The 23934-nt window shown below is 44.9% G+C and overlaps 1 protein-coding gene across 1 annotated transcript in view; it reads right to left on the bottom strand.

Moving 5' to 3' along the window:
- Window positions 1-1097: 1097 nt before the first annotated feature.
- LOC124713077 (arg8-vasotocin receptor-like) overlaps window positions 1098-23934 on the bottom strand; it is a 200351-nt gene continuing 177514 nt past the window's right edge. The window contains exons 5-6 of the mRNA XM_047242925.1: window positions 5948-6174; window positions 1098-1384 (exon numbers count right to left, since the gene is read on the bottom strand). Coding sequence (XP_047098881.1) covers window positions 1098-1384; window positions 5948-6174 — 514 coding nt within the window. The remainder of the gene's footprint in view (window positions 1385-5947; window positions 6175-23934) is intronic.

Here is a 23934-nt window from a genome sequence, read left to right as displayed (position 1 = left end):
AAGTGAAACGTGGACGATAAATAGTTTAGACAAGAAGAGAACAGAAGCTTTCGAAAAGTGGTGCTACAGAAGAATGCTGAAGATTAGATGGGTAGATCAGATAAGTAATGATGAGGTATTGAATAGGATTGGGGAGAAGAGAAGTTTGTGGCAGAACTTGACTAGAAGAAGGGATCGGTTGGTGGGACATGTTTTGAGGCATCAAAGGATAACCAATTTAGTACTAGAGGGCAGCGTGGAGGGTAAAAATCGTAGAGGGAGACCAAGAGATGAATACACTAAGCAGATTCAGAAAGATGTAGGTTGCAGTAGGTACTGGGAAATGAAGAGGCTTGCACGGGACAGAGTAGCATTGAGAGCTGCAGCAAAACAGTCTCAGGACTCAAGACCACAACAACAAACAACACCTCAGACGTTGGTCGGAAGGCTATTGTCCTCTGAGAGTGCAGCACTGAGGAGCGTAGTTCTAGTTTTTCAGCCATTGATTGGATTGGTGTATCGTCTCCAGAGTGAGATCTTGGACCCACATCGCTTTTCCAGCAACAAACAGGGTATGAAAGCAGTTGAATATCTTTCAGAACCAAACAGACATTGCTGACAAATACGTTTTCACACTTGCTTTTGCTGAGCATTGCAAAACTGCCACACCTGCCACGCAAAATAGTTTCTCGCAGTTGATTTCTCACGTAAAATGTCTCACTCTTTCTTTCGATATGCTCGTGGCGATGTTTCAGACAAATTTAGTACGTGATCGTCCAGTAGCACAGAGTTCATTTTCTGGAAGACACTTCCACTGTTGTTAGACGCTGTGTTTTGGATCAACAGCGGGCGCACTGAAGTCGCTACCGTGAGAAGGAGCGCGTTAGCGCGTTCCGAGCTCCGACAACGCGTTCCTCTCTCAGCGAGAGCCTCTCACTTCGCAGCCGCAGCCCGCCGGCGGCCCGCGGGTCCCTGCAACGGCCCCAGACGGCGGCGGCGCCGGCGGCCCACGGCGTGGCGGGGCACCACCTGGACCGGTGTCCTCCGGCCGCCACCGCCGCCGCCAGGGGCCGACGCCGTTGTCCGTCGTCGCGGCGGCGCCGCGCGGCCGGGCGGCGTCACAGGCAGCAGTTGGAGGCGGCGCGGCGCGGGCCCGGGTCGCGGCCGGCCGCCGAGGCGTCGGCGAGCAGCGCGGTGCGCCAGCTGCGCCGCTGCGGGCCCGCCGCCTGCGGCTGGTGGTGCGCCTGCATCGAGGTGGCGCTGTACTCCGGCGACTCGAGCGTCGCGTCGCACGCCAGCCAGCACCGCATCAGCCGCCGCAGCTGCGTGTCGAACGCCAGGAAGATGAACGGGTTGGCCGCGCTGTTCAGGCTCGACAGCAGCGTCAGGATCGTGAATGCCGGCCCTGCCGAGACGACAGACGTAGTCAGCGTTACACTCGTGAGCCGTGTATCGACCCGTGCTACACATTGTATTTAGATTGCATTGGGTTTCCTTTTCTTCCCCTTGTAATGATACTTGAATTACGCAACCATTACGGCACCTCACCTGAACCTCTCGATACTAGCAATATTCTATTGTGTTTCTGTAAAGTAGTTGACATATTTCTGAGACAGCATTCAGATTTGATTTCATTAATGTAGAGGTACTTTCATACATCGATATGTTTATATTGCAATGATATTATTCTTATGTGTATTCTTTCTTTTGTCACTATGATCTTTGACGTACTTGTAACTCTGATTTTTTGGGCGCGCAAGCAGTTAGTTAGAGAGTCGGACATTGACAAAGTCAAGTCTTGGGCGTCATGTTGAAAAGACGTATATTGTAGTCAGCTTATAAAATATGAACCTTAACAGTGAGGAAGATGTTTTCAAGTATGTTTTGTATTATGAAGTGATGTTTTGTGTGTTACGTGATATTGCAACAAAAGCAATAAAAAGGAAGTGTAACTTAAATTCGGAGTGCTGATTACTTTTTTACATCACCATTGTGCTAACTTTCTAAGGTTTCATCTTCAAGAATGGTATGTGAAACACGTCTATAAAACCTTTGAATATAGTAGAATAAAACCTAGGCCTCTTTGCATCCGAGCTTGGAATCATTACCACCTAGATTTTCGACGATTGAACCATGATTTTACAACGAGACCAGCGTGTTAAACACGAAAAGATGAGTGCCTAGTTTATTCACTATTACATGAAATGACTTTATTAACTGTGCTCTAATGACACCTGCCACATAATAACTTTGTTGTTGCCTGAAAATGCAGTATTTAGCAGCGTGAGCAACACCATAATCGTTTTTAAATTTTGACCTTTGTTATGGTAGGGTTGTTAGACCCTGACATGTTTGTGTGATATGTTGTCTGTCATTAAGTGGCTGCTTGGTTGTCTTTTCCCTCTGCTATCGATATCTGTGTTTGCTTCCGGGAAACTGCTATAGAGGAAGTGAGGTCTTTGACCGGTTGTAACCTTGTGTGGTGGCGCGGAAGTAGGGAGGTTGTGCGCTGAGGGAGTCTGGTGGAGACGGGAGGGCAGTGTGGCTCGCAGGCACGGACCAGGCGTGGTCGGTTGTACCGAGTCGCCACGTGATGTATGTCGGTTGTGTGTAATGAGCGGGTGGAGTTGACGGAAGAGCTGCCCGTGGGTTGGTTGTATACAGAATCGCCCCACGAGTAGTTGCTGTTCATTTCACCTCGGTGGGACTTGAACAAGCTTCTTTAAGTGCTCCGTTTCAACACTGGAGTTTAAAAAGAAGACACCTAACATGAAGGAGCGCTCACTACCCGTCAACATTGCAGAGAAGACGTGAACTCCGGTGACAGAGCGTGTTGTCGCGTGACAGTGGCGTGTTGGGTACACTGGCGACGCGTACGCGGTCGGATGTGTGGATCCTTGCCATCGGAAGTCGTGTACTGCCTGTTCGAGCATACTTGCAAGTTAAGTTAGTGGAACGTTTAATTATTAAGTTATAAGTTTGCATAACCAGTGTCTCTTCTGCCTTGTGACCTCCGGCGATCGGGTTTCCTGTACCCGGCACTGGTGTAATTGAAGACAGTGATCTTTCCTCCTCCTCTCGTTACTGCCCGATGGGAGGTGTAGTTTTGCCAGTTTAATTGTTTCGCTGTTCTGTCGTGTGTTATGAGTAAATTCATGCTCCTTATTGGTTGATCATGTGGTCGCTCATTCAGGGCTGTCTGGTGTAATGTTTCCTTGCACGAGGTTAGCTCTAATTCTGTCAGCAAGCTAAGCCATTTTATTACAAGTTTTTGCTGGCTAAGAGTCGGCGCAGTGACCAGCCTGAGAGTGGCAATTGTGTTTACGGGCGTATTTAAATGGGTCAGTATTCTGCCTAGCCTGAGCATCCCTCAGTGAGTGATTTCTGGCCGCCTTACACGGGTCCGTCATATCTGTTATGTTCTAATGATATTCCAGGACACTTGTGTTTAAAAATTTTTTTAAATTCCTCCATTCCTTTATTGCCATTAATCACGTGTTTGATGAGACCTTTGATTTTTTTTAATGACGGTGTTGGTTGCTTCACTACCTCACCGTACTTTATTAACAAAGTCCTGTATTTACTTTAGTAACCTATTTACTAATGTTCTTAATTTTTTTAAACTGTTGTGTTGCTATAAAGTACTTGATTGCCTTACTGGCGTGTTTTGAAAGGCTGTTATTGCCGTACTGTTAGCTTCTGTGTTTTTTTTAAAGAAATTTTAAACTGTTGTATTGCTATAAATGACTGATTGCCGTTTTTAAAAGAAATTTTTAAACTGTTGCATTGCTGTAAGTGACTTAATTGCCGTTAGCGGCGTGTTTTGAAAGGTTGTTGATTGCCGTACTGGTACTTCTATTTTTTTAAAGGAATTTTTTAAAAAATTGTTGTATTGCTATAAATGATTGCCGTTAGCGGCGTGTTTAAAAGGTTGTTTATTGCCGTACTGTTAGTTTTTGTAGGATATGAATAAAACATTTGTGTGTGGAAATATAAACTCGACAGTAAACTATTAGAAATTTGGCCCCGTTTCCCAACTTGTGGTGTGGCTTGTAGTAACCGTAACCAATGTGTGTGTGTGTGTGTGTGTGTGTGTGTGTGTGTGTGTCAGCCCAACTCATATCCCTGGAATTCGTGAATGTTTTGAGTAGTCGGTGCTCTGTAGCTCGCGCGAAACTGAGAAATTTGTTTTTGACGAGTAAAGTGTCGAGATCAACTGCCTAGTTGGGTTGGGTTGGGTTGTTTGGGGAAGGAGACCAGACAGTGAGGTCACCGGTCTCATCGGAATAGGGAAGGACAGGGAAGGAAGTCGGCTGTGCCCTTTGAAATGAACTATCCCGACATTTGCCTGGAGCGCTTTAGGGAAAACACGGAAAACCTAAATCAGGATGGCCGGCCGCGGGATTGAAACGTCGTCCTCCCGAATGCGAGTCCAGTGTCTAACCAATGCGCCACCTCGCTCGGTAACTGCCTAGAATTTATTTTAGATTTATTATGTCAGACTTGTTCAGGACACATGTCCGTCCTCAGGGGAAGAATTGAGGTATCGTTGTCATCTTAGAAGTCCTTACACCTTCAGTACATGCATCGTTTACAACAACAAACAGGGGTTCTCCAAAGTTACAAAGTGTGACTATACATGAATTTATTTTTACCACAAAATGTCGAATCAAAACATCTTCATTTGTCTAAATTTTCAGTTGTTATTTTATTTGAGCTACACTATGTGATCAAAAGTATACGGATACCCCCCAGAACATACGTTTTTCATATTAACTGCATTGTGCTGTCACCTACTGTCAGTTACTCCAGATCAGTGACCTCAGTAGTCATTTGACATCGTGAGAGAGAAGAATGGAGCGCTCCGCGGAACTCACGGACTTCGAACGTGGTCTGGTGATTGGGTGTCACTGTCGTCATACGTCTGTAAGCGAGATTTCCACACTCCAAACGTCCCTAGGTCCACTGTTTCCGATGTGATAGTGCAGTGGAAACGTGAAGGGACACGTACAACACAAAGGAGTAGAGGCCGACCTCGTCTGTCGACTGACAGAGACCGCCGACAGTTGAAGATCGTAATGTGTAATAGGCATACATCCATCCAGAACATCACACAGGAATCCCAAACTGCATCAGGATGCACTGCAACTACTATGACAGTTGAAGAGCAATTCGGGGATGGTGATTGCATCTTTCAACACAATCGAGGACCTGTTCATAATGCACGGCCTGTGGCGGAACGGTTAGACGACAATAACATCCCTTTAATGGACTGGCCTGCACAGAATCCTGACCTGAATCCTATAGAACACCTCTGGGATGTTTTGGAACGCCGACTTCGTGCCAGGCCTCACCGACCGACAACGGCACCTCTCCTCAGTGCAGCACTCCGTGAAGAATGGGCTGCCATTCCCCAAGTAACCTTCCAGCACCTGATTGAACTTATGCCTGCGAGTGTGGAAGCTATCATCAAGGCCATGGGTTGGGCAACACCATTACCGATGGAGGGCGCCACGAACTTGTAAGTCATTTTCAGTCAAGGGTCCTGATACTTTTGATCACATACTGTACTTGTCTCAGCGCTGTTTTTCAGGCCCCCTGATCGACGTGTAAGAAGAATCCCACCTAGCTTTCAGAGTGGGGGCCAGCATGCATTGACTGTTACCTGTAGATTTCTTCTTTCTGGTGTATGGCAGAGGGTACTTTGTCTTCTGGTGCCACTTCGCCCTTCTCCTAGAGCAGTGAGGATCAGCAAGTGATGATCGACGGGATTTATGTGTTAAGAAGAAATCTGCAGATACCAGTCACTGAATGCCGGCCCCTATTTTGAAAGAACCAAAGGTGAGATTCTTCCTAAACGTCGGTCACAGGGCCCAAAGAATATATAATGTAACGCCAAGTTTGTGTATATAGTCACAATAATGCTGACCCCATATGGCGTCTTGCATTGACAGCTAGCGACTCTCACCAGTGAGGAAGGGCGAGTTGGCGTGCCAGGAGGCGAGCAGCTGTGCGCCGCAGAAGGGTGCGGAGCAGGCGGCGTACAGCGAGACGACGGCGACGCTCTGGCGCACCGAGTTGACCTTGGCGCGCGAGATGCGCGGGTGGGCCGCGTGCCGCCACAGCGAGCGGCAGATGCGCGCGTACGTCACCACCAGCACGGCCAGCGGCGCCAGGAACGACGACACGCTGTACCTGCACGCACCACACACCCTCTTCACAGCCAGTCTCGTAGAGATGGTTAAGGTCAGCTGCTGGTGCCAGTCGTTCAGGTAACACACCCACTTGTGGTCGACTTATCAGATACACTGCTGGGCATCACAACTGCAAATCCAGAAAGATGGTATACATTAAATGTCGGTGTATACGAGGGGCGTTTGAAAAGTCCGTGCAAAGTCTGAGAGATGGCACCACCGTTGCGTATCGATGTCATGTTTAGTTAGTAGCATCTTTGGAAAGAACGCACACCAAGTTTCAGCCATACTGGCCTAGTTCTTTGTGTTTGGCATTCGTGTGAATCAAGGAAGTCGAGTGATTGTCAAGAAATGGACGAAAAAGAATTTCGTGTGGTGATTAAACATTACTTTATGAAAGCCAAAACGCCTCAGGAGACTAAAGAGAAGCTTTATAAACATTACGTTGTATCTGCACCTTCAATTAGAACAGTTTATAAGTGCTTTCAAAATTTTCGGAGTGGCCATGTGGTGTCACCGCCAGACATCACACGTCGTAGGTGGTAGCCTTTAAATCGGCCGCGGTCCGTTAGTATACGTCGGACCCGCGAGTCGCCACTATCAGTGATTGCAGACCGAGCGCCGCCACACGGCAGGTCTAGTCTTGAGAGACTCCCTAGCACTCGCCCCAGCTGGACAGCCGACTTTGCTAGCGATAGTTCACTGTCTACATACACTCTCATTTGACGAGACGACAGTTTAGCATAGCCTTCAGCTACGTCATTTGCTACGACCTAGCAAGGCGCCATATTCAGGTACTATGAATATATTCTGAACAGATAATATCGTGAATCATGTAGCGTCAAAAGCGACGTTCATAATTAATGGATTAAAGTTAAGTATCAAACTAATTATGTCCGCTTTCTGAATTCTCATTCCTTGTCATGTTCCAGACGTCACGTCAGTATAGTTCTTCCCTCCTCACGCCAGCCTGCGTGAGCTAAAACGCATGCATTTCGGCCTCCAGTTGTAACACGGTGTTGGCTCTTCTGCCAACACAACAGGCCATATGGGCACAAGTGATGCTGAATGTTCTGGACGCCCCGTGGAGGTTACGACACGAGAAATCGTTGATAAAATCCATGATATGGTGACGGATGACAGAAGAGTTAAGGTGCGTGATATTGCTAGTGCTGTGGGAATCTCGAATGAACGGGTACATAATATTTAGCATAAACATCTGGACGTGAGAAACCTATCCGCAAGACGGGTTCCGTGATTGCTCACGCTTGAGCAAAAACGGAATCGTGTGAAGTGTTGCAAGGATGGCTTACAGCTGTTCAGGAAGAATCTGCAAGTCTTTAAGCGTCGTTTCGTCACTGTGTATGACACATGGATACATTACTATACTCCTGAGACCAAAGAACAATCTAAACAATGTGTTACCAAGGGAGAATCTGCACAAAAACAGGCGAAGACCATTCCTTCGGCCGGAAATGTTATGGCGGCTGTCTTTTGGGATTCGCAAGGGATAATCCTAATCGACTATCTGGAAAACGGTAAAACTATTACAGATACATGTTATTCATCGTTTTTGAACCGTTTGAAAACCGAGCTGCAAGAAAAAACGCCGGCGATTGGACTGGAAAAATGTCCTTTTCCATCACGACAAAGCACCAGCACGGGCCTCAGCAGTTGTGGTCACAAAACTTAATGGAAATAGGATTCCATCCCCCCTATTCTCCTTACTTGGCTCCGTCAGACTACTATTTGTTCCCCAATTTGAAGAAATTGCTGGCGGGACAAAGATGTTATTGAAACGAGGAGGTGATTGCAGCAACTAATAGCTATTTTGCAGACTTGGACAATTCTTGTTATTCAGAAGGGATCAACAAATTACAACAGCGTTGGACGAAGTGTATAAGTCTAAAAGGAGATTATGTCCAAAAATAAAAAATGTTTACCCCAAACACGTAAGTAATTTTTATTTTTGCACGGACTTTTCAAACGCTCCTCGAACTCTGCTCTTTGATATGAAGGTGATTAGCATTACACTGTAACCACAGAAAGTAGTTATGAGTAATACCACCTACATTTTCCATATACGGCAAGACCACACAGCAGAGGTTGCAGAGAGAGAGAGAGAGAGAGAGAGAGAGAGAGAGAGAGAGAGAGAGAGAGAGAGAGGCGTGGCGCCGGCCGTGGTGGCCGAGCGGTTCTACGCGCTACAGTCTGGAACCGCGCGACTGCTACGGTCGCAGGTTCGAATCCTGCCTCGGGCATGGATGTTTGAGATGTCCTTAGGTTAGTTAGGTTTAAGTAGTTCTAAGTTCTAGGGGACTGATGACCTTAGAAGTTAAGCCCCATAGTGCTCAGAGCCATTTGAACCATTTGAAGAGATGCGTAGCAAGCGCCCACTCACAACAATAAGCCCTGGAGCGGTACCAAGTCGTCTTTGCAGACAAGCCACAGTTCATTGTACAGTAAGCTAACGGTACAGGGTGCCGTTTGGGTACACAACACGATCGTTGTAGTCCACGTAGCCGTTAATGTATTCAGTATCATTGTACACTGAGGTGACAAAAGTCATGAGATATCTCCCAGTATCGTGTCGGACCTCATTTTGGGCGGTGTAGTGCAGTAACTCGATTTGCATGGACTCAACAAGTCGTTGGAAGTCGCCTGCAGAAATATTGAGACATGCTGCCTCTGTAGCGGTCCACCATGCACGATTTCGTGCACGAAACTACCTCAAGATAGTATGATACAAATGATCGCTGGGATTCATGCCGGGCGATCTGGGTGGTCAAATTATTCTCTCGAATTGTCCAAAATGTTCTTCAAACCAATCTCGAACGATTGTAGCCCAGTGACATGGCGCATTGTCATCCATAAAATGAATTCCCTGAATGGCTGGAAATGGTCTCATATTGCCGAACATTACCATTTCCAGCCTAAATCGCTTTAGTGGGATCATAGTCCATTCCATTTATACAAAGCCCAAATCAGTATCTATGGAGCCACCAGCAGCTTGCAAAGTGTCTTGTTGACAACTTAGGTCCATGGCTTCGTCGGATCTGAGCCAGACTCGATCCCTACCATTAGCTTGTACCAACTGAAGTCGGGACTCTTCTCACCAGGCAACTGTTCCCCAGTCGTCTAGGGTCCAACTGATGGAGTCACGAGCACAGAAGACGCGCTGCAGGCGATGTGGTGCTGTTAGCAAAAGGCACGCGCGACGGTCGGCTGTCATAGCCTATTAACATCAAGTTTCACCGCACTATTCTAACGGATACATTCGTCGTATGTTGCAGAGTGTCACTGCTCTTTGTCGCTGAATGAAAGCCGTCAGCCACTGCGTGGTCCGTGGTGAGAGGTAGTGCCTGAAATTTGGTATTCTCGGCACACTCTTGACACTGTGGTTCTCAGAATTTCCTATCCACTTCCAAAACTGAATGTCTCATGAAGCTAGCTCCAACTACCATTCCAAGTTCAAACCATGTTAATTCCAATTGTGCAGCCATAATCACGTCGGAAATCTTTTCACATGAACCAAATGAGTGCAAACGAGACCTGCACCAATGCTGAGCCCGTGGTCAGCTCGCCTTGATGCCTTATTCTTTTGTGGCTTTTTGTCACCATCTTTTTTTTTTTTTCTGGCCATCAGTCTATTGACTGGTTTGATGCGACCCGCCACGAATTCCTTTCCTGTGCTAACCTCTTCATCTCAGAGTAGGACTTGCGACCTACGTACTCAATTATTTGCTTGACGTATTCCAATCTCTGTTTTCCTCTACAGTTTTTGCCCTCTACAGCTCCCTCTTGTACCATGGAAGTCATTCCCTCATGTCTTAGCAGATGTCCTATCATCCTGTCCCCTCTCCTTATCAGTGTTTTCCACAAATTCCTTTCCTCTCCGATTCTGCATAGAACCTCCTCATTCCTTACCTTATCAGTCCACCTAATTTTCAACATTCGTCTATAGCACCACATCTCAAATGCTTCGATTCTCTTCTGTTCCGGTTTTCCCACAGTCCATGTTTCACTACCATACAATGCTGTACTCCAGACGTACATCCTCAGAAATTTCTTCCTCAAATTAAGGCCGGTATTTGATATTAGTAGACTTCTCTTGGCCACGAATGCCTTTTTTGCCGTAGCGAGTCTGCTTTTGATGTCCTCCTTGCTCCGTCCGTCATTGGTTATTTTACTGCCTAATTAGCAGAATTCCTTAACTTCATTGACTTCGTGACCATCAATCCTGATGTTAAGTTTCTCGCTGTTCTCATTTCTACTACTTCTCATTACCTTCGTCTTTCTCCGATTTACTCTCAAACCATACTGTGTACTCATTAGACGGTTCATTCCGTTCAGCAGATCATTTAATTCTTCTTCACTTTCACTCAGGATAGCAATGTCATCATATCATTGATATCCTTTCACCTTGTATTTTAATTCCACTCCTGAACCTTTCTTTTATTTCCATCATTGCTTCCTCGATGTACAGATTGAAGAGTAGGGGCGAAAGGCTACAGCCTTGTCTTACACGCTTCTTAATACGAGCACTTCGTTCTTGATCGTCCACTCTTATTATTCCCTCTTGGTTGTTGTACATATTGTATATGACCCGTCTCTCCCTACAGCTTACCCCTACTTTTTTCAGAATCTCGAACAGCTTGCACCATTTTATATTGTCGAACGCTTTTTGCAGGTCGACAAATCCTATGAAAGTGTCTTGATTTTTCATTAGTCTTGCTTCCATTATTAGCCGTAACGTCAGAATTGCCTCTCTCGTCCCTTTAATTTTCCTAAAGCCAAACTGATCGTCACCTAGCGCATTCTCAATTTTCTTTTCCATTCTTCTGTATATTATTCTTGTAAGCAGCTTCGATGCATGAGCTGTTAAGCTGATTGTGCGATAATTCTCGCACTTGTCAGCTCTTGCCGTCTTCGGAATTGTGTGGATGATGCTTTTCCGAAAGTCAGATGGTATATCGCCAGACTCATATATTCTACACACCAACGTGAATGGTCGTTTTATTGCCACTTCCCCCAATGATTTTAGAAATTCTGATGGAATGTTATCTATCCCTTCTGCTTTATTTGACCGTAAGTCCTCCAAAGCTCTTTTAAATTCCGATTCTAATACTGGATCCCCTATCTCTTCTAAATCGACTCTTGTTTCTTCTTCTATCACATCAGACAAACCTTCACCCTCATAGAGGCTTTCACTGTATTCTTTCCACCTATCCGCTCTCTCCTCTGCATTTAACAGTGGAATTCCCGTTGCTCTCTTAATGTTACCACCGTTGCTTTTAATGTCACCGAGGGTTGTTTTCACTTTCCTGTATGCTGAGTCTGTCCTTCCGACAATCATATCTTTTTCGATGTCTCCACATTTTTCCTGCAGCCATTTCGTCTTAGCTTCCCTGCACTTCCTATTTATTTCATTCCTCAGCGACTTGTATTTCTGTATTCCTGAGTATCCCGGAACATTTTTGTACTTCCTCCTTTCATCAATCAACTGAAGTATTTCTTCTGTTACCCATGGTTTCTTCGCAGCTACCTTCTTTGTACCTATGTTTTCCTTCCCAACTTCTGTGATGGCCCTTTTTAGAGATGTCCATTCCTCTTCAACTGTACTGCCTACTGCGCTATTCCTTATTGCTGTATCTATAGCGTTAGAGAACTTCAAACGTATCTCGTCATTCCTTAGTACTTCCGTATCCCACTTCTTTGCGTATTGATTCTTCCTGACTATCTAGTGGCGTCTTATTGCTCCCTCAGTTACTACCTGAACTAGTTGCTCACTTGCCTCCATCAGTGGCAGCAGCGGCGTTTATCGATACTAGTACCATTGTACCTTCTTTGGTGTGGCCGCTATACTTCCGCGTGTGTGAGGCAGCTGGTCGGTTGCGACAGAGCAGCGAGGAAGTCTCCGCGGCGTGTGGTCAGGCCGTGATCGCTGGTGGTGTGCACGCACGGTCAGAGTTGTGTGGCACTAGCTGCGAGAGCTGTAAAGTTCGTCGCCCACTGAACCTGCATACTGGAGTTGAATAATAAGTAAACCTGTTATGAAACCTCTGACTGCTCTGATGTCTAAAAAAAATTTAAAATGGCTCTGAGCACTATGGGACTTAACATCTATGATCATCAGTCCCCTAGAACTTAGAACTACTTAAACCTAACTAACCTAAGGACATCACACAACACCCAGCCATCACGAGGCAGAGAAAATCCCCGACCCCGCCGGGAATCGAACCCGGGAACCCGGGCGTGGGAAGCGAGAACGCTACCGCACGACCACGAGATGCGGGCTATGCTCTGATGTCTCTTCATTGATTACTGGTTGTTGCTTCCTGGGCTGTTCCTGCAAGCAGCAATGTGATAGTGTGCTGGAGTCGGAAAAATTTTGCAGCTGTCTTCCTATCTGGTGTTTAACTTTTGAAATGATTATAATTTATTAATGAAGTCCACCAGTGGTATCTTCTGCCTTGTGGCCGTTAACGTTCCAGTTACCTGACCTGGTCGTCAGCGTAGTTTCCGGCAGTGTGCTTTCCTTGCCGTGTTGGTGCTGTCCGGCACGGCGTGTAGCTCGACAGCTTGATGTTGTCCCTTTTTCTTTGGGTGGTTATTGTGTCTTGACTGTGTTTAGACGCCAATTATTAAGACATACTCCTACTGCGATCCTCGTCCTCGCTGATATTTTTGGTTATCGTCCTGTTGGTCGGGTGGAAGGGAACTGATTGGGTTGTTAGTTGGATCATCAGCCAACCCTAGGTCGTGCTGCCTCCTGATTATTTAGTGTTACGCTTGGCTGCCTGTCTCACATAAACTGTTGTTACAGTTTCCTCCCCAGGCCCAACTTTGGAACACTTCTGAGCACCACTGTTCTGTTGTTTGTGATTGTGATTTTCTTTTGTCGCAAAAACTGTGCCAGGCTTGCAGCTGTGTATTAATTTTTTCTGTTCTATGTTAAGTATATGGTCTTCAGTCGAATCTTATGTGAAGTATTTTAAGATTAGGCCTTAAGCCGTGTTTTATTTAAAATTCTTATTTGCTTTGTATTTAGGCCTTCAGGTGCGTTTGTTTTAAAATTTGTGGCTTTCAGCCATAATGTGTAAATTCCTGTCTGTAAGGTTTCCCGCCGGCCGCGGTGGTCTAGCGGTTCTAGGCGCGCAGTCCGGAACCGCGTGACTGCTGCGGTCGCAGGTTCGAATCCTGCCTCGGGCATGGATGTGTGTGATGTCCTTAGGTTAGTTAGGTTTAAGTAGTTCTAAGTTCTAGGGGACTGATGACCACAGATGTTAAGTCCCATAGTGCTCAGAGCCATTTGAACCATTTGAAGGTTTCTCTTTAATTATCTTGAATTCTTAAAATGCCCTGGAGCCGTGTTGTGTATATGCTTATCTTAAGATTTGTCTTTAATTATATTGAATAATTGTTTGGGCTTTCAGCCGTTAAGATATTTCATGTTTTCTTAAGATTGTTTTCTGTTGTATTGTGTAAATGATTGTCTTTAAAGGTTACCTTTTATTATGTTGAAATATTATTGGGCTTTCAGGCGAGGAATTAATTCAAATTTTCCTTAATATGGCTTTTAGCCGAAATTGGCAAATGGTTGCCTTTTAAAGACTTTCCTTTGTTGACCTGAAATATTATTCGGCCCTTTACCTGAGAAGATTTTTTACTTTTACTTAAGTAAGGCCTTCAGCCGTTTCACTAAATCCTCATGTTTTAAAAGGAATTATTTAAACCTTATTATTGAGAAGTTACTTGGGCCTCAGCCTTGAATTCATCCTTGTTGTTGTAAAGAGAAAACTGTGCATTGTGTTTTCGAGGAATAAAGTTCTCGTGTAACTAACAGTAACTGATCTTGGCCCCTTTCCACAACCTGATCCGCTCTGTCCTGCGAAACCAGATTTCAAGTGCACTGCCCTCTTATATGTTATGTACGCTATACTATCGCCAACTCTATATGTGCAGATCGCTACCGCATGACTTCTGCCACCTCAGTATATTTCTGACTTGTCAACACTAATGCTATGTCCTTTCTTATATGTCTCTGTGACGTTGTCATTCAAAAAGATTACGTTGGACTGTATATCTCCCGTGCTGCCCTAACCTATCTTGATACAGAGGATGCTCGCTTGTGGCCTGGCCAGTACATGTCCCAAGTCTCTCAACTCACTTAAAGCATGTGGTCGTGGGCTGCCGAGAGATTAGCGTAACATCACTGGGCAGCCACTACAAGTGACGAAGTTTGGTATAGAGATGATGCACCAGGGGACGATCTATCCTTATCTGTCATCCAAACACAGATCGATTCGATGCCGAGCTGGCTTACATCCATCACTCACGTCAGGAGTTGCAGTTCTGCGTACTAAAACCGTGTGCAACTCCGAATCAATTTCATACTTAATCGTGTATTTTTCCCCATCATAATACACGTGTTTATTAAGTGAAATTCCATTATTTTCTGCCCTTACTGTTATGGCTTTTATAATGACCGGCAGCGTATAGAGGTTACCTGCGTTTTCTGAGTCAAATTGAAAGACAGAACGTGCAAATAGTTATATTCTATTTCATTTATGTAAGAAATCCCTAGACAACATGAATAGAGGAGGGGCTGATATTCTTTAACAGTAAATAAAATTTGCACACAGCTTTACAATAGCAATGAGAAATGTATGCGTTTAAAGATGCATTTGTGTACCAGAATATGGGTAAGTCCATTAAAAATACTTCACTGTAACACTTAAAAGCCGGCCGAAGTGGCCGCGCGGTTCTGGCGCTGCAGTCTGGAACCGCGAGACCGCTACGGTCGCAGGTTCGAATCCTGCCTCGGGCATGGATGTGTGTGATGTCCTTAGGTTAGTTAGGTTTAACTAGTTCTAAGTTCTAGGGGACTAATGACCTCAGCAGTTGAGTCCCATAGTGTTCAGAGCCATTTGAACCAACACTTAAAAGGAATAAGCAAATACAAAATTGAAGCTGCTTACCAACTTAAAACATTTTGTTACTAGTTTACAAGTATAATATCAACAGTAACTATTTAACATTGCTATTATCAGACGTGTTTATTACTACAAATTTTTCCAAATTCTCTGAAATGAATGCATTTTTTCTCTCTCAAATCAGTTTTCGCATTTAACTAGGTTCTTTCCTCATTAGACTTCACTAGAATCAGAGAGTTTCAGTACAAAAACATCCCTATGAGAACACTCTTCCACATACTTTTCTGACAATTTTGTCATTGAGATGATGTCACCAATAACCGTCACCCAACATTGCTTCCTTGCGCCACTATTATTTCAAAAGTCTTTCTCTTCCATGGAAACCAAGATATATGTTTCCAGAGGAGACATCGAACGAATTCCCAATCCCTTCAACACTTTGTTTATTGATGCTACTGATGTGTGTGTAGGAGGTCTGTGCCGATTCTGATCCACATTTGACCTTAACCTCTCCCCTTGACCCCTTCTCTTCTCCGCCCCCCTCCCTTTTGCCTACCATCTTCTTCCCCTCCCCTCTGTCAATCTCATCTCACCCCCTCCCTACCATCTTTTACCCTGCCCTGTCTCCCTCAACTCTCCTTTCCCCTTTTCAAGCCACACCTTTTCCTCTCGCCTTTCCATTTTATTTTTTGGAAACAGGCTAAATAACGAAATAGCCGACTACAGAGTTTCTGACCAGTTGTACTACGGTAAACATACATATTTAGCTCACCCAATCGCAGTTCACTATTTGTTTTCATAAAAAAGAAACACGCGATCAGACAGCTTCCTATTGCAAGGATATGTAGGGCATGACATTATTCTCGTCCAGTGGTCATGGGTCTTCTTACGCAATTGCGTAATATCTGCATGCTTTTTCAGGAACTATGAAACAGGATGGCTGGGACAGACATATACTTCACTTGACTGCACTCAGCCAAACCTTATACAGTGTGCACTCTGTTAGAAAGTAAGCCATTTCACACAAGCAAAATAAGAAGGTAAAACCCAGACGATAATGCCAATGATATTTCATTTACTAATACTTCTACGTTTGTTCGTTATCTGCATCAGTAGTTTACGATCTCATTTTGATAATAATCTCGGTAGTGTGTTAGAAATGTAGTACGTTACATTGTGACAATGTATTTTTCAACACATAGGTTACAATTTCAGTATACTGGTTGCAGATGTATTATGAAAAACGTATCTGTAATCTAAATGTTATCGTAGAAAAGACGTAACTGGAATATCATTGGTACTGTGGTATATAAATCAAACTTTCTTGATACGATTTTAATGATTTGTAGGAATGGCGCACTCGAACAAACATCATTCTACAGGGGAAATTGATACTGCATAATGGTATACAATAGAAAAGTTATAATTATTGTTGTTTTCTAGCAAATATGGGTTGTTCTTCCCCTTTTTCTTCAGTTTGTGGTCAGAAAAGACGAATCATTAGACTATGAACAGTTTTCAGATGATGTTATTGCCTTTTTGCTGAAGTCTCTGTTTTTAATATAGTTGTAGTGTACTGTATGTACCTAAACATTTGCATGTTGACCTTTCGGACGTCGCCAACAGTGGACAGCATGGTGCACTAGTTCGGTCCATTTCGAATTTTGACGTTTTGTGAGAAAAAATTTAAATCTACACTTATTGCATAACTGAATCAGTAACATGTTTTTGTTTATTAATGGTGTCGCCATTTTTGAAAGTTAATATAAGGTACTTGTATATGTAAGCAAAATGTAAAATGGAATGTTTACTTACTATATAATTTAGTTTTATGCTGATGAGTCACTATATGCCAAATAAAGCGCATTGAATTTTGAAGGTATGTTGAAATATAGTGTTGTCTGCTACTTGAGCACCATCTCCTACTGAAAATAATGTTCAAGGAACGATGTGTACGAAAGTCGATTATTTCTCACCTGTCCGTGACCTATTTGAGGTTATGTTACACAGGGGGTACAGAAATCTAACTATCAGGTTTTGCCTTCGTGGCAAACGTTCTCCGCATGTGCGTTTGAGTTAACATGGCAAAATATAACACACTTGGAATGTATACACAAAATTGCGCCCAACAATTCTTTCAGTCAGCACGTGCAGCCCACATCTTTGTAATGTGGGGACTAAGACTTGTACAAGTTTGAACACGTCAGCAAACTTGACGCGCCTGAGACCTTGCTGACTAAGTAGGATGATAGATATTAAAAGCAAGACGGCCACTAGTAAGTCATTGTTTCACCGGTTGTACCGCGACCCAAAGTTGGTGTTGGCACAGTTACACAAAATGGTTCAAATGGCTTTGAGCACTATGGGACTTAACTTCTCAGGTCATCAGTCCCCTAGAACTTAGAACTACTTAAACCTAACTAACGTACGGACAGCACACACATCCATGCCCGAGGCAGGATTCGAACCTGCGACCGAAGCGGTCTCGCGGTTCCAGATTGAAACGCCTAGAACCGCTCGGCCACCCCGACCGGCGCACAGTTACACATTCTGTGTGCATGTATCATCATTATCAGCAGATTTCACTCGAAATGTAAATAATGCAAGCTACTATCAATAGTCTCACATCTTATATGTATAGTAGAGTGTTCGTATCACTGAAGAGAATCTTCTTCTTGCTTGCTACAGCTACAACACATAGTCATAAAATTCTGGTGGCTGGCTGGAACACTGTGACATTTCCATTTACAGGCTATTAGCAAAGAAGAGAACCTGTTGTAGATAATTCTGTAGTCTGAGTATTATAGTATACGATACAGTTATAAATAATGGGTGATCCACATGCGAAGTGGTTTAAGTCAGTGGTAATAATAATACTCTTGAATGAGATGACACCAGTTAGGTCTGCATTTCAGAATCGAACGCGCGCTGGCGTTATAGCCAACCTCGATGGGCTTGTGTTCCAGGTTTAATCAACAGAGTGCAATCGTACAACGGGGCAATTAAGACAGATGTCTCACTTGTCTGAAAATTCCTACTGCCCAAGTCCGGTGACACTAGGGAAATGTATATGAATAACAGGAATGCATCTCTTTCTCTGTCTGATAAAACCAGTGAGTGATATTCAGTCAGTGTTACAGTCTGACTTATAAAAAAACTGGAAGCTTTCAAAGTTTGTGATTTCAGTTGAGCATAACAGGAATGTTTGAATATTTGTGTTAGCGTGAAAATAATTGAAGAATTTTCATCAGGTTATCTTCCATTAGGAACGTGGGTGAACTGAACGACCGTGGTATGAATACACTCCTGGAAATGGAAAAAAGAACACATTGACACCGGTGTGTCAGACCCACCATACTTGCTCCGGACACTGCGAGAGGGCAGTACAAGCAATGATCACACGCACGGCACAGCGGACACACCAGGAACCGCGGTGTTGGCCGTCGAATGGCGCTAGCTGCGCAGCATTTGTGCACCGCCGCCGTCAGTGTCAGCCAGTTTGCCGTGGCATACGGAGCTCCATCGCAGTCTTTAACACTGGTAGCATGCCGCGACAGCGTGGACGTGAACCGTATGTGCAGTTGACGGACTTTGAGCGAGGGCGTATAGTGGGCATGCGGGAGGCCGGGTGGAAGTACCACCGAATTGCTCAACACGTGGGGCGTGAGGTCTCCACAGTACATCGATGTTGTCGCCAGTGGTCGGCGGAAGGTGCACGTGCCCGTCGACCTGGGACCGGACCGCAGCGACGCACGGATGCACGCCAAGACCGTAGGATCCTACGCAGTGCCGTAGGGGACCGCACCGCCACTTCCCAGCAAATTAGGGACACTGTTGCTCCTGGGGTATCGGCGAGGACCATTCGCAACCGTCTCCATGAAGCTGGGCTACGGTCCCGCACACCGTTAGGCCGTCTTCCGCTCACGCCCCAACATCGTGCAGCCCGCCTCCAGTGGTGTCGCGACAGGCGTGAATGGAGGGACGAATGGAGACGTGTCGTCTTCAGCGATGAGAGTCGCTTCTGCCTTGGTGCCAATGATGGTCGTATGCGTGTTTGGCGCCGTGCAGGTGAGCGCCACAATCAGGACTGCATACGACCGAGGCACACAGGGCCAACACCCGGCATCATGGTGTGGGGAGCGATCTCCTACACTGGCCGTACACCACTGGTGATCGTCGAGGGGACACTAAATAGTGCACGGTACATCCAAACCGTCATCGAACCCATCGTTCTACCATTCCTAGACCGGCAAGGGAACTTGCTGTTCCAACAGGACAATGCACGTCCGCATGTATCCCGTGCCACCCAACGTGCTCTAGAAGGTGTAAGTCAACTACCCTGGCCAGCAAGATCTCCGGATCTGTCCCCCATTGAGCATGTTTGGGACTGGATGAAACGTCGTCTCACGCGGTCTGCACGTCCAGCACGAACGCTGGTCCAACTGAGGCGCCAGGTGGAAATGGCATGGCAAGCCGTTCCACAGGACTACATCCAGCATCTCTACGATCGTCTCCATGGGAGAATAGCAGCCTGCATTGCTGCGAAAGGTGGATATACACTGTACTAGTGCCGACATTGTGCATGCTCTGTTGCCTGTGTCTATGTGCCTGTGGTTCTGTCAGTGTGATCATGTGATGTATCTGACCCCACGAATGTGTCAATAAAGTTTCCCCTTCCTGGGACAATGAATTCACGGTGTTCTTATTTCAATTTCCAGGAGTGTAGAACGCCACTCCCGTGTTGTTCGGGCTTCTGTCACATTTCTTTCAAGACTGTCTAGATAGAACTGTGACAGAAGCCCGAACAACAGGGGACTGACACACTGGAACATGCATTGATACTATGGAATGGTGCATTGATAATGGATAGGCACTAGGCGATACCTAGATTTGACGCACAAAACCTGCAAGTAAAGGACGACTGATTTCTGTGCTCTGTCATTTGAAATTAAAGAATTTTATGCAGGAATGTACAGAAAATTACAAAAAATGAATATGAAGAAATATGCCATGGTAAGTGTTGAAATGTTGTTTCAAGTGATCAATTACAGCTGGACTGTACCCTGCAGACGACGATGTAAGCTACATATCTATTTATCATATATAATTTCACTAACATTTCTTTCCATACTGAACTGAGACAGGTATACATATTTGAGAAAAACGATGAAGTGATGTTCGTAAGCGTGTAGAATTCTGATTCTGAGTGGATGGTGCAGGAGGGAAAAAAAGAAGATGGAGGAAAAACGTTTAAAGTAGTTTCACTGCATGTAACAAAACATTATAATTAGGAATATGAGAATTTACCATTGATGTTACAAAAAAAAACCTAACCTTATAGCCACGCACGTTACCACGCCGCTTTCAGGGTGCGGAGAGGTGCACTGGGTTGGAACTGAGTCCTCCCGAACAGCAGACGACGAGGTCCGTTGAGCCGGCCAGCCTGGATGTGGCTTTTAGGGGGTTTCCTCCCACCTGACTACGTGAATATTTGGCTGGCACCCATGTCCCGCCAGAGAACGATTTGCAAACATTCCGAAAACGTTCGCACACTGCTACTTGGGATAACACTACACGCAGAGACATGGGTTACAGAAATTCCGTCTCGGAGGGGAGGAGGGGATGGGGGAGGGTAGGGATGGCGACAGGAAGGGGATCTGGCGCTGGTCATACTCTACCACTGACATTGCGAAATGCAGTAATTAATATGCCGACCCCTTGGAGCAATGTGATAAAGCCAGGAAGAAGAAGAAGCTTTTAGATAAGAAAACTTTTCCGACCACCAAGTAGTATCATTTACTTCTGATAAATAGTCAACTGTATATATCAGAGCTGTTTGTGTTATTTCGAATCTAGAGGGAAATCTGCAGCACACTTCGTTGAATGTTCGCAATTCAAAAAAATGGACAGTGTGATGCCCGAAGAAGTTTGTACGTTAAATGCGAAGAGTTTAGAAACCGATTAAAGCTATTGTTTGTCATGTATGCAGAGACCGAGTGCTTGCTACAACCAAGTGTTAGGACGAAATTCATGTGTGTAAACCATATAGCATTGCTTTCAATGTGCACTGTACTTGTAGTGAAGAGTACGCAAGAGTTTCAACTATGCTGAGATGGTGACTATACGTTATGGTTCAGCAAACAGCTTTAACTGATTGCCAAGTGCACGAAAAATTACTTGTTGCATAACAAAGAGATGAATATTAGTCTTGAAGATCGTTCCGAGGAGCAGGAAATTGCCATATGTGCAACGGACGCTTTAAGAAAACTAATATAAAACACAGAGAACATTGTCATTTTACTGGAGCTTTCCCAGGATCTGTACATGCAAGCAATAACTTAAATTATAGACTTAATTTTATAGTGGCAGCAGTATTCCACAGTCTGACGAATTACGACGCTCGTTTTGTAATCAAGAACCCCCTGAGAGTAAGAGAAAGAAACGAGGCAGACTAAAACAGTGAAAATAAATTCAGGTCATGTTTCTGTGATTGTGACAAACACAGAAAAGTATGAAACATATCCTGAAACTGCCACAGTGGATCATTACCGCAAAGCAAAATTTCGGTTTCTAGATTCCTTCAACTTTTTCCCGTGCTCTTGTTGTGGCTCCATTTCTTATAAGTGAAATGAGGGTTAAATTTATTTATATGCTAATCCTATCCTCAGATCCCGAACGCTAAGTATAGTAATAATATAGTTCTTACAGTTTGCGTAGGATGAACCACCACTAAAAGGGCCCTAAAATAAAAATCCCCCGGGAAATTTAACTAACCAGTATGAACAACAGAGATGGAGCAATAGAATTCCCAGCTGACTGCATTCAATTATGTTCCACCGCTTCGGGCGCCAGTATTGACAAAAGAATACTAAACGATACGTTAAAGAGCAAATAACCGTCACAGATTTACGCAGAAATTTAATACATGTCTGCTGGCTTTTGTCTCTGGTTCTTTGGCCGACGTTCGTTTGATAACTTTTCTGATGTTTGGCCAGCACAAGCGGCTGACATTTTCAAAACTTTATCCTCCCCGCTGATGGTGGATTGGAGTCCATCACAAGCAATGAAGGGTGAAGCTTTGACAGTGCCAGGCACTCGATCTGGCGAATCGTCAGAAAAGTCATCAAGCTAGCGTCGGCCGAAGAACCCAAGACCGAAGCCAAAAGGCAATTTGTCAACGATAGCCCGAAGAATTTTGTCATTGAAAAAGCTGCATGCTGCACGGTGCGTGTAATACAACCAAGTTGAGCCCCAAAAGACACCTTATCCCCCTCCCAGAATCAAGCATTTCAATGTCGGCCATGTGAATAACATCACGAAAGAATTTGGCGGTACCCGTAGTACATTTGGCAGCCACTTCAAAAACAGTCTGAACTCCAGAGAGAACAAAACTGGTAATAAAACTTCTTGTAAATGTACCATATCAGCACAGGAATCACAAGTAAACTAACGCAATGAAGCCAAAGATAAATCAGATTCAATTCTATTAACATTTAGGGTGGTAAAGGTGTAAACTTCGGGGACCAATCAGAATAAAAACACGTGGAAAAAGCAGCAAAAAAGAATAACTTATTTCACCCCTCGACAGTCACAATACATCGCCGCATCTATCGATGAATCTGAGAATGTGGAGAGGGGGTGGCAAGTTATCCTCTGTCACTCGCAGGGTGGGAGAATCGTGCATCACATTCAAGTCAATCACTGCTGGCCCTCAATCGGAAGCTGTCTGCACATGAGGAACCGCTAGCGAGAGCGACCGACTACTTCAACAACACATACGGCAACCAGGCGTCACGCGCGGTAAATCATGTGAAACTACCCTCTATGAGGAAGAAAATCTAGCCGTTATCGGTAGTGTTCCGACCTCTGGAGAGGTTCAGAGAAAACATCCGCGGAAATCGATGACGCTAAAACCCTACAACTCAACTCTCGGCTCAATAGTCCTGATTCCTAACCTTCAAGAAAATCAGCAGATGCACGAGGCTGATGGTGGGGTGGGAGACAGAAAGAGGGAACGATGTCAGCAATATCTCCATCCTGTGTACGCCGCCTCTTACTTTGGATCGCTTGAGCATCTGTGTGATGAGCGGTCCCCGTCAGAATCCATCTTCGGTCATAGCGGCGAAAAATCGCCTGCAGCGAAACTCAGATCCGCCCGTTGGGCGTTCTTAGCAGAACATTGCTCACTCCTGATTCAGTTTCGGTGAGGACGAGTTTCACCGCCGTTAACTTTCGCAGCTGTTGAAGAGAAGATTGCTAAGCAAATGCCCTTCTCGGGCAGCTGCTACGAATATGAACACTACCATTACACAAAAAGCAAGTCCCCACCTGGCCATGGAACACTGAGGTGACAAAAATCATACGATAGCTATATGCTAATAAACAGAAGGTGATAGTATCGCAGACACACTGTTCAAAAGGGCGGTGCATTGGCGGATATGTGATCTGAAGTCAGGTGATTCTTGTGGAAAGGTTTCCGACGTGATTATAGCCGTACGACAGGAATTAAAAGACTTAGAACGCGGAATGCTAGTTGGAGCTAGACGCATGGGACATTCCATTTGGAAATCGTTAGCTAATTAATCCGAGATCCACAGCCCGACAGAGAGCATCGGCGTTTGCGTGAAATAACAGCAGAAATAAATCTCGGAATTTTGTTTTGAGTCATCAGTCTTCTGACTGGTTTGATGCGGTCCTCCATAAGCTCCTCTCCTGTGCCAACGTCTTAATGTCAGAGTAGCCCTTACAACCTACGTCCTCAATTATTTGCTAGATGTATTCCAATCTATGTCTTACTCTACAGTTATTTCACTCTACATCTCCCT

The sequence above is a fragment of the Schistocerca piceifrons genome, chromosome 1 (assembly GCF_021461385.2).
Source record: "Schistocerca piceifrons isolate TAMUIC-IGC-003096 chromosome 1, iqSchPice1.1, whole genome shotgun sequence".
Classification (NCBI taxonomy): Eukaryota; Metazoa; Arthropoda; class Insecta; order Orthoptera; family Acrididae; genus Schistocerca; species Schistocerca piceifrons.
This window is presented reverse-complemented; position numbering and strand designations above follow the sequence as displayed.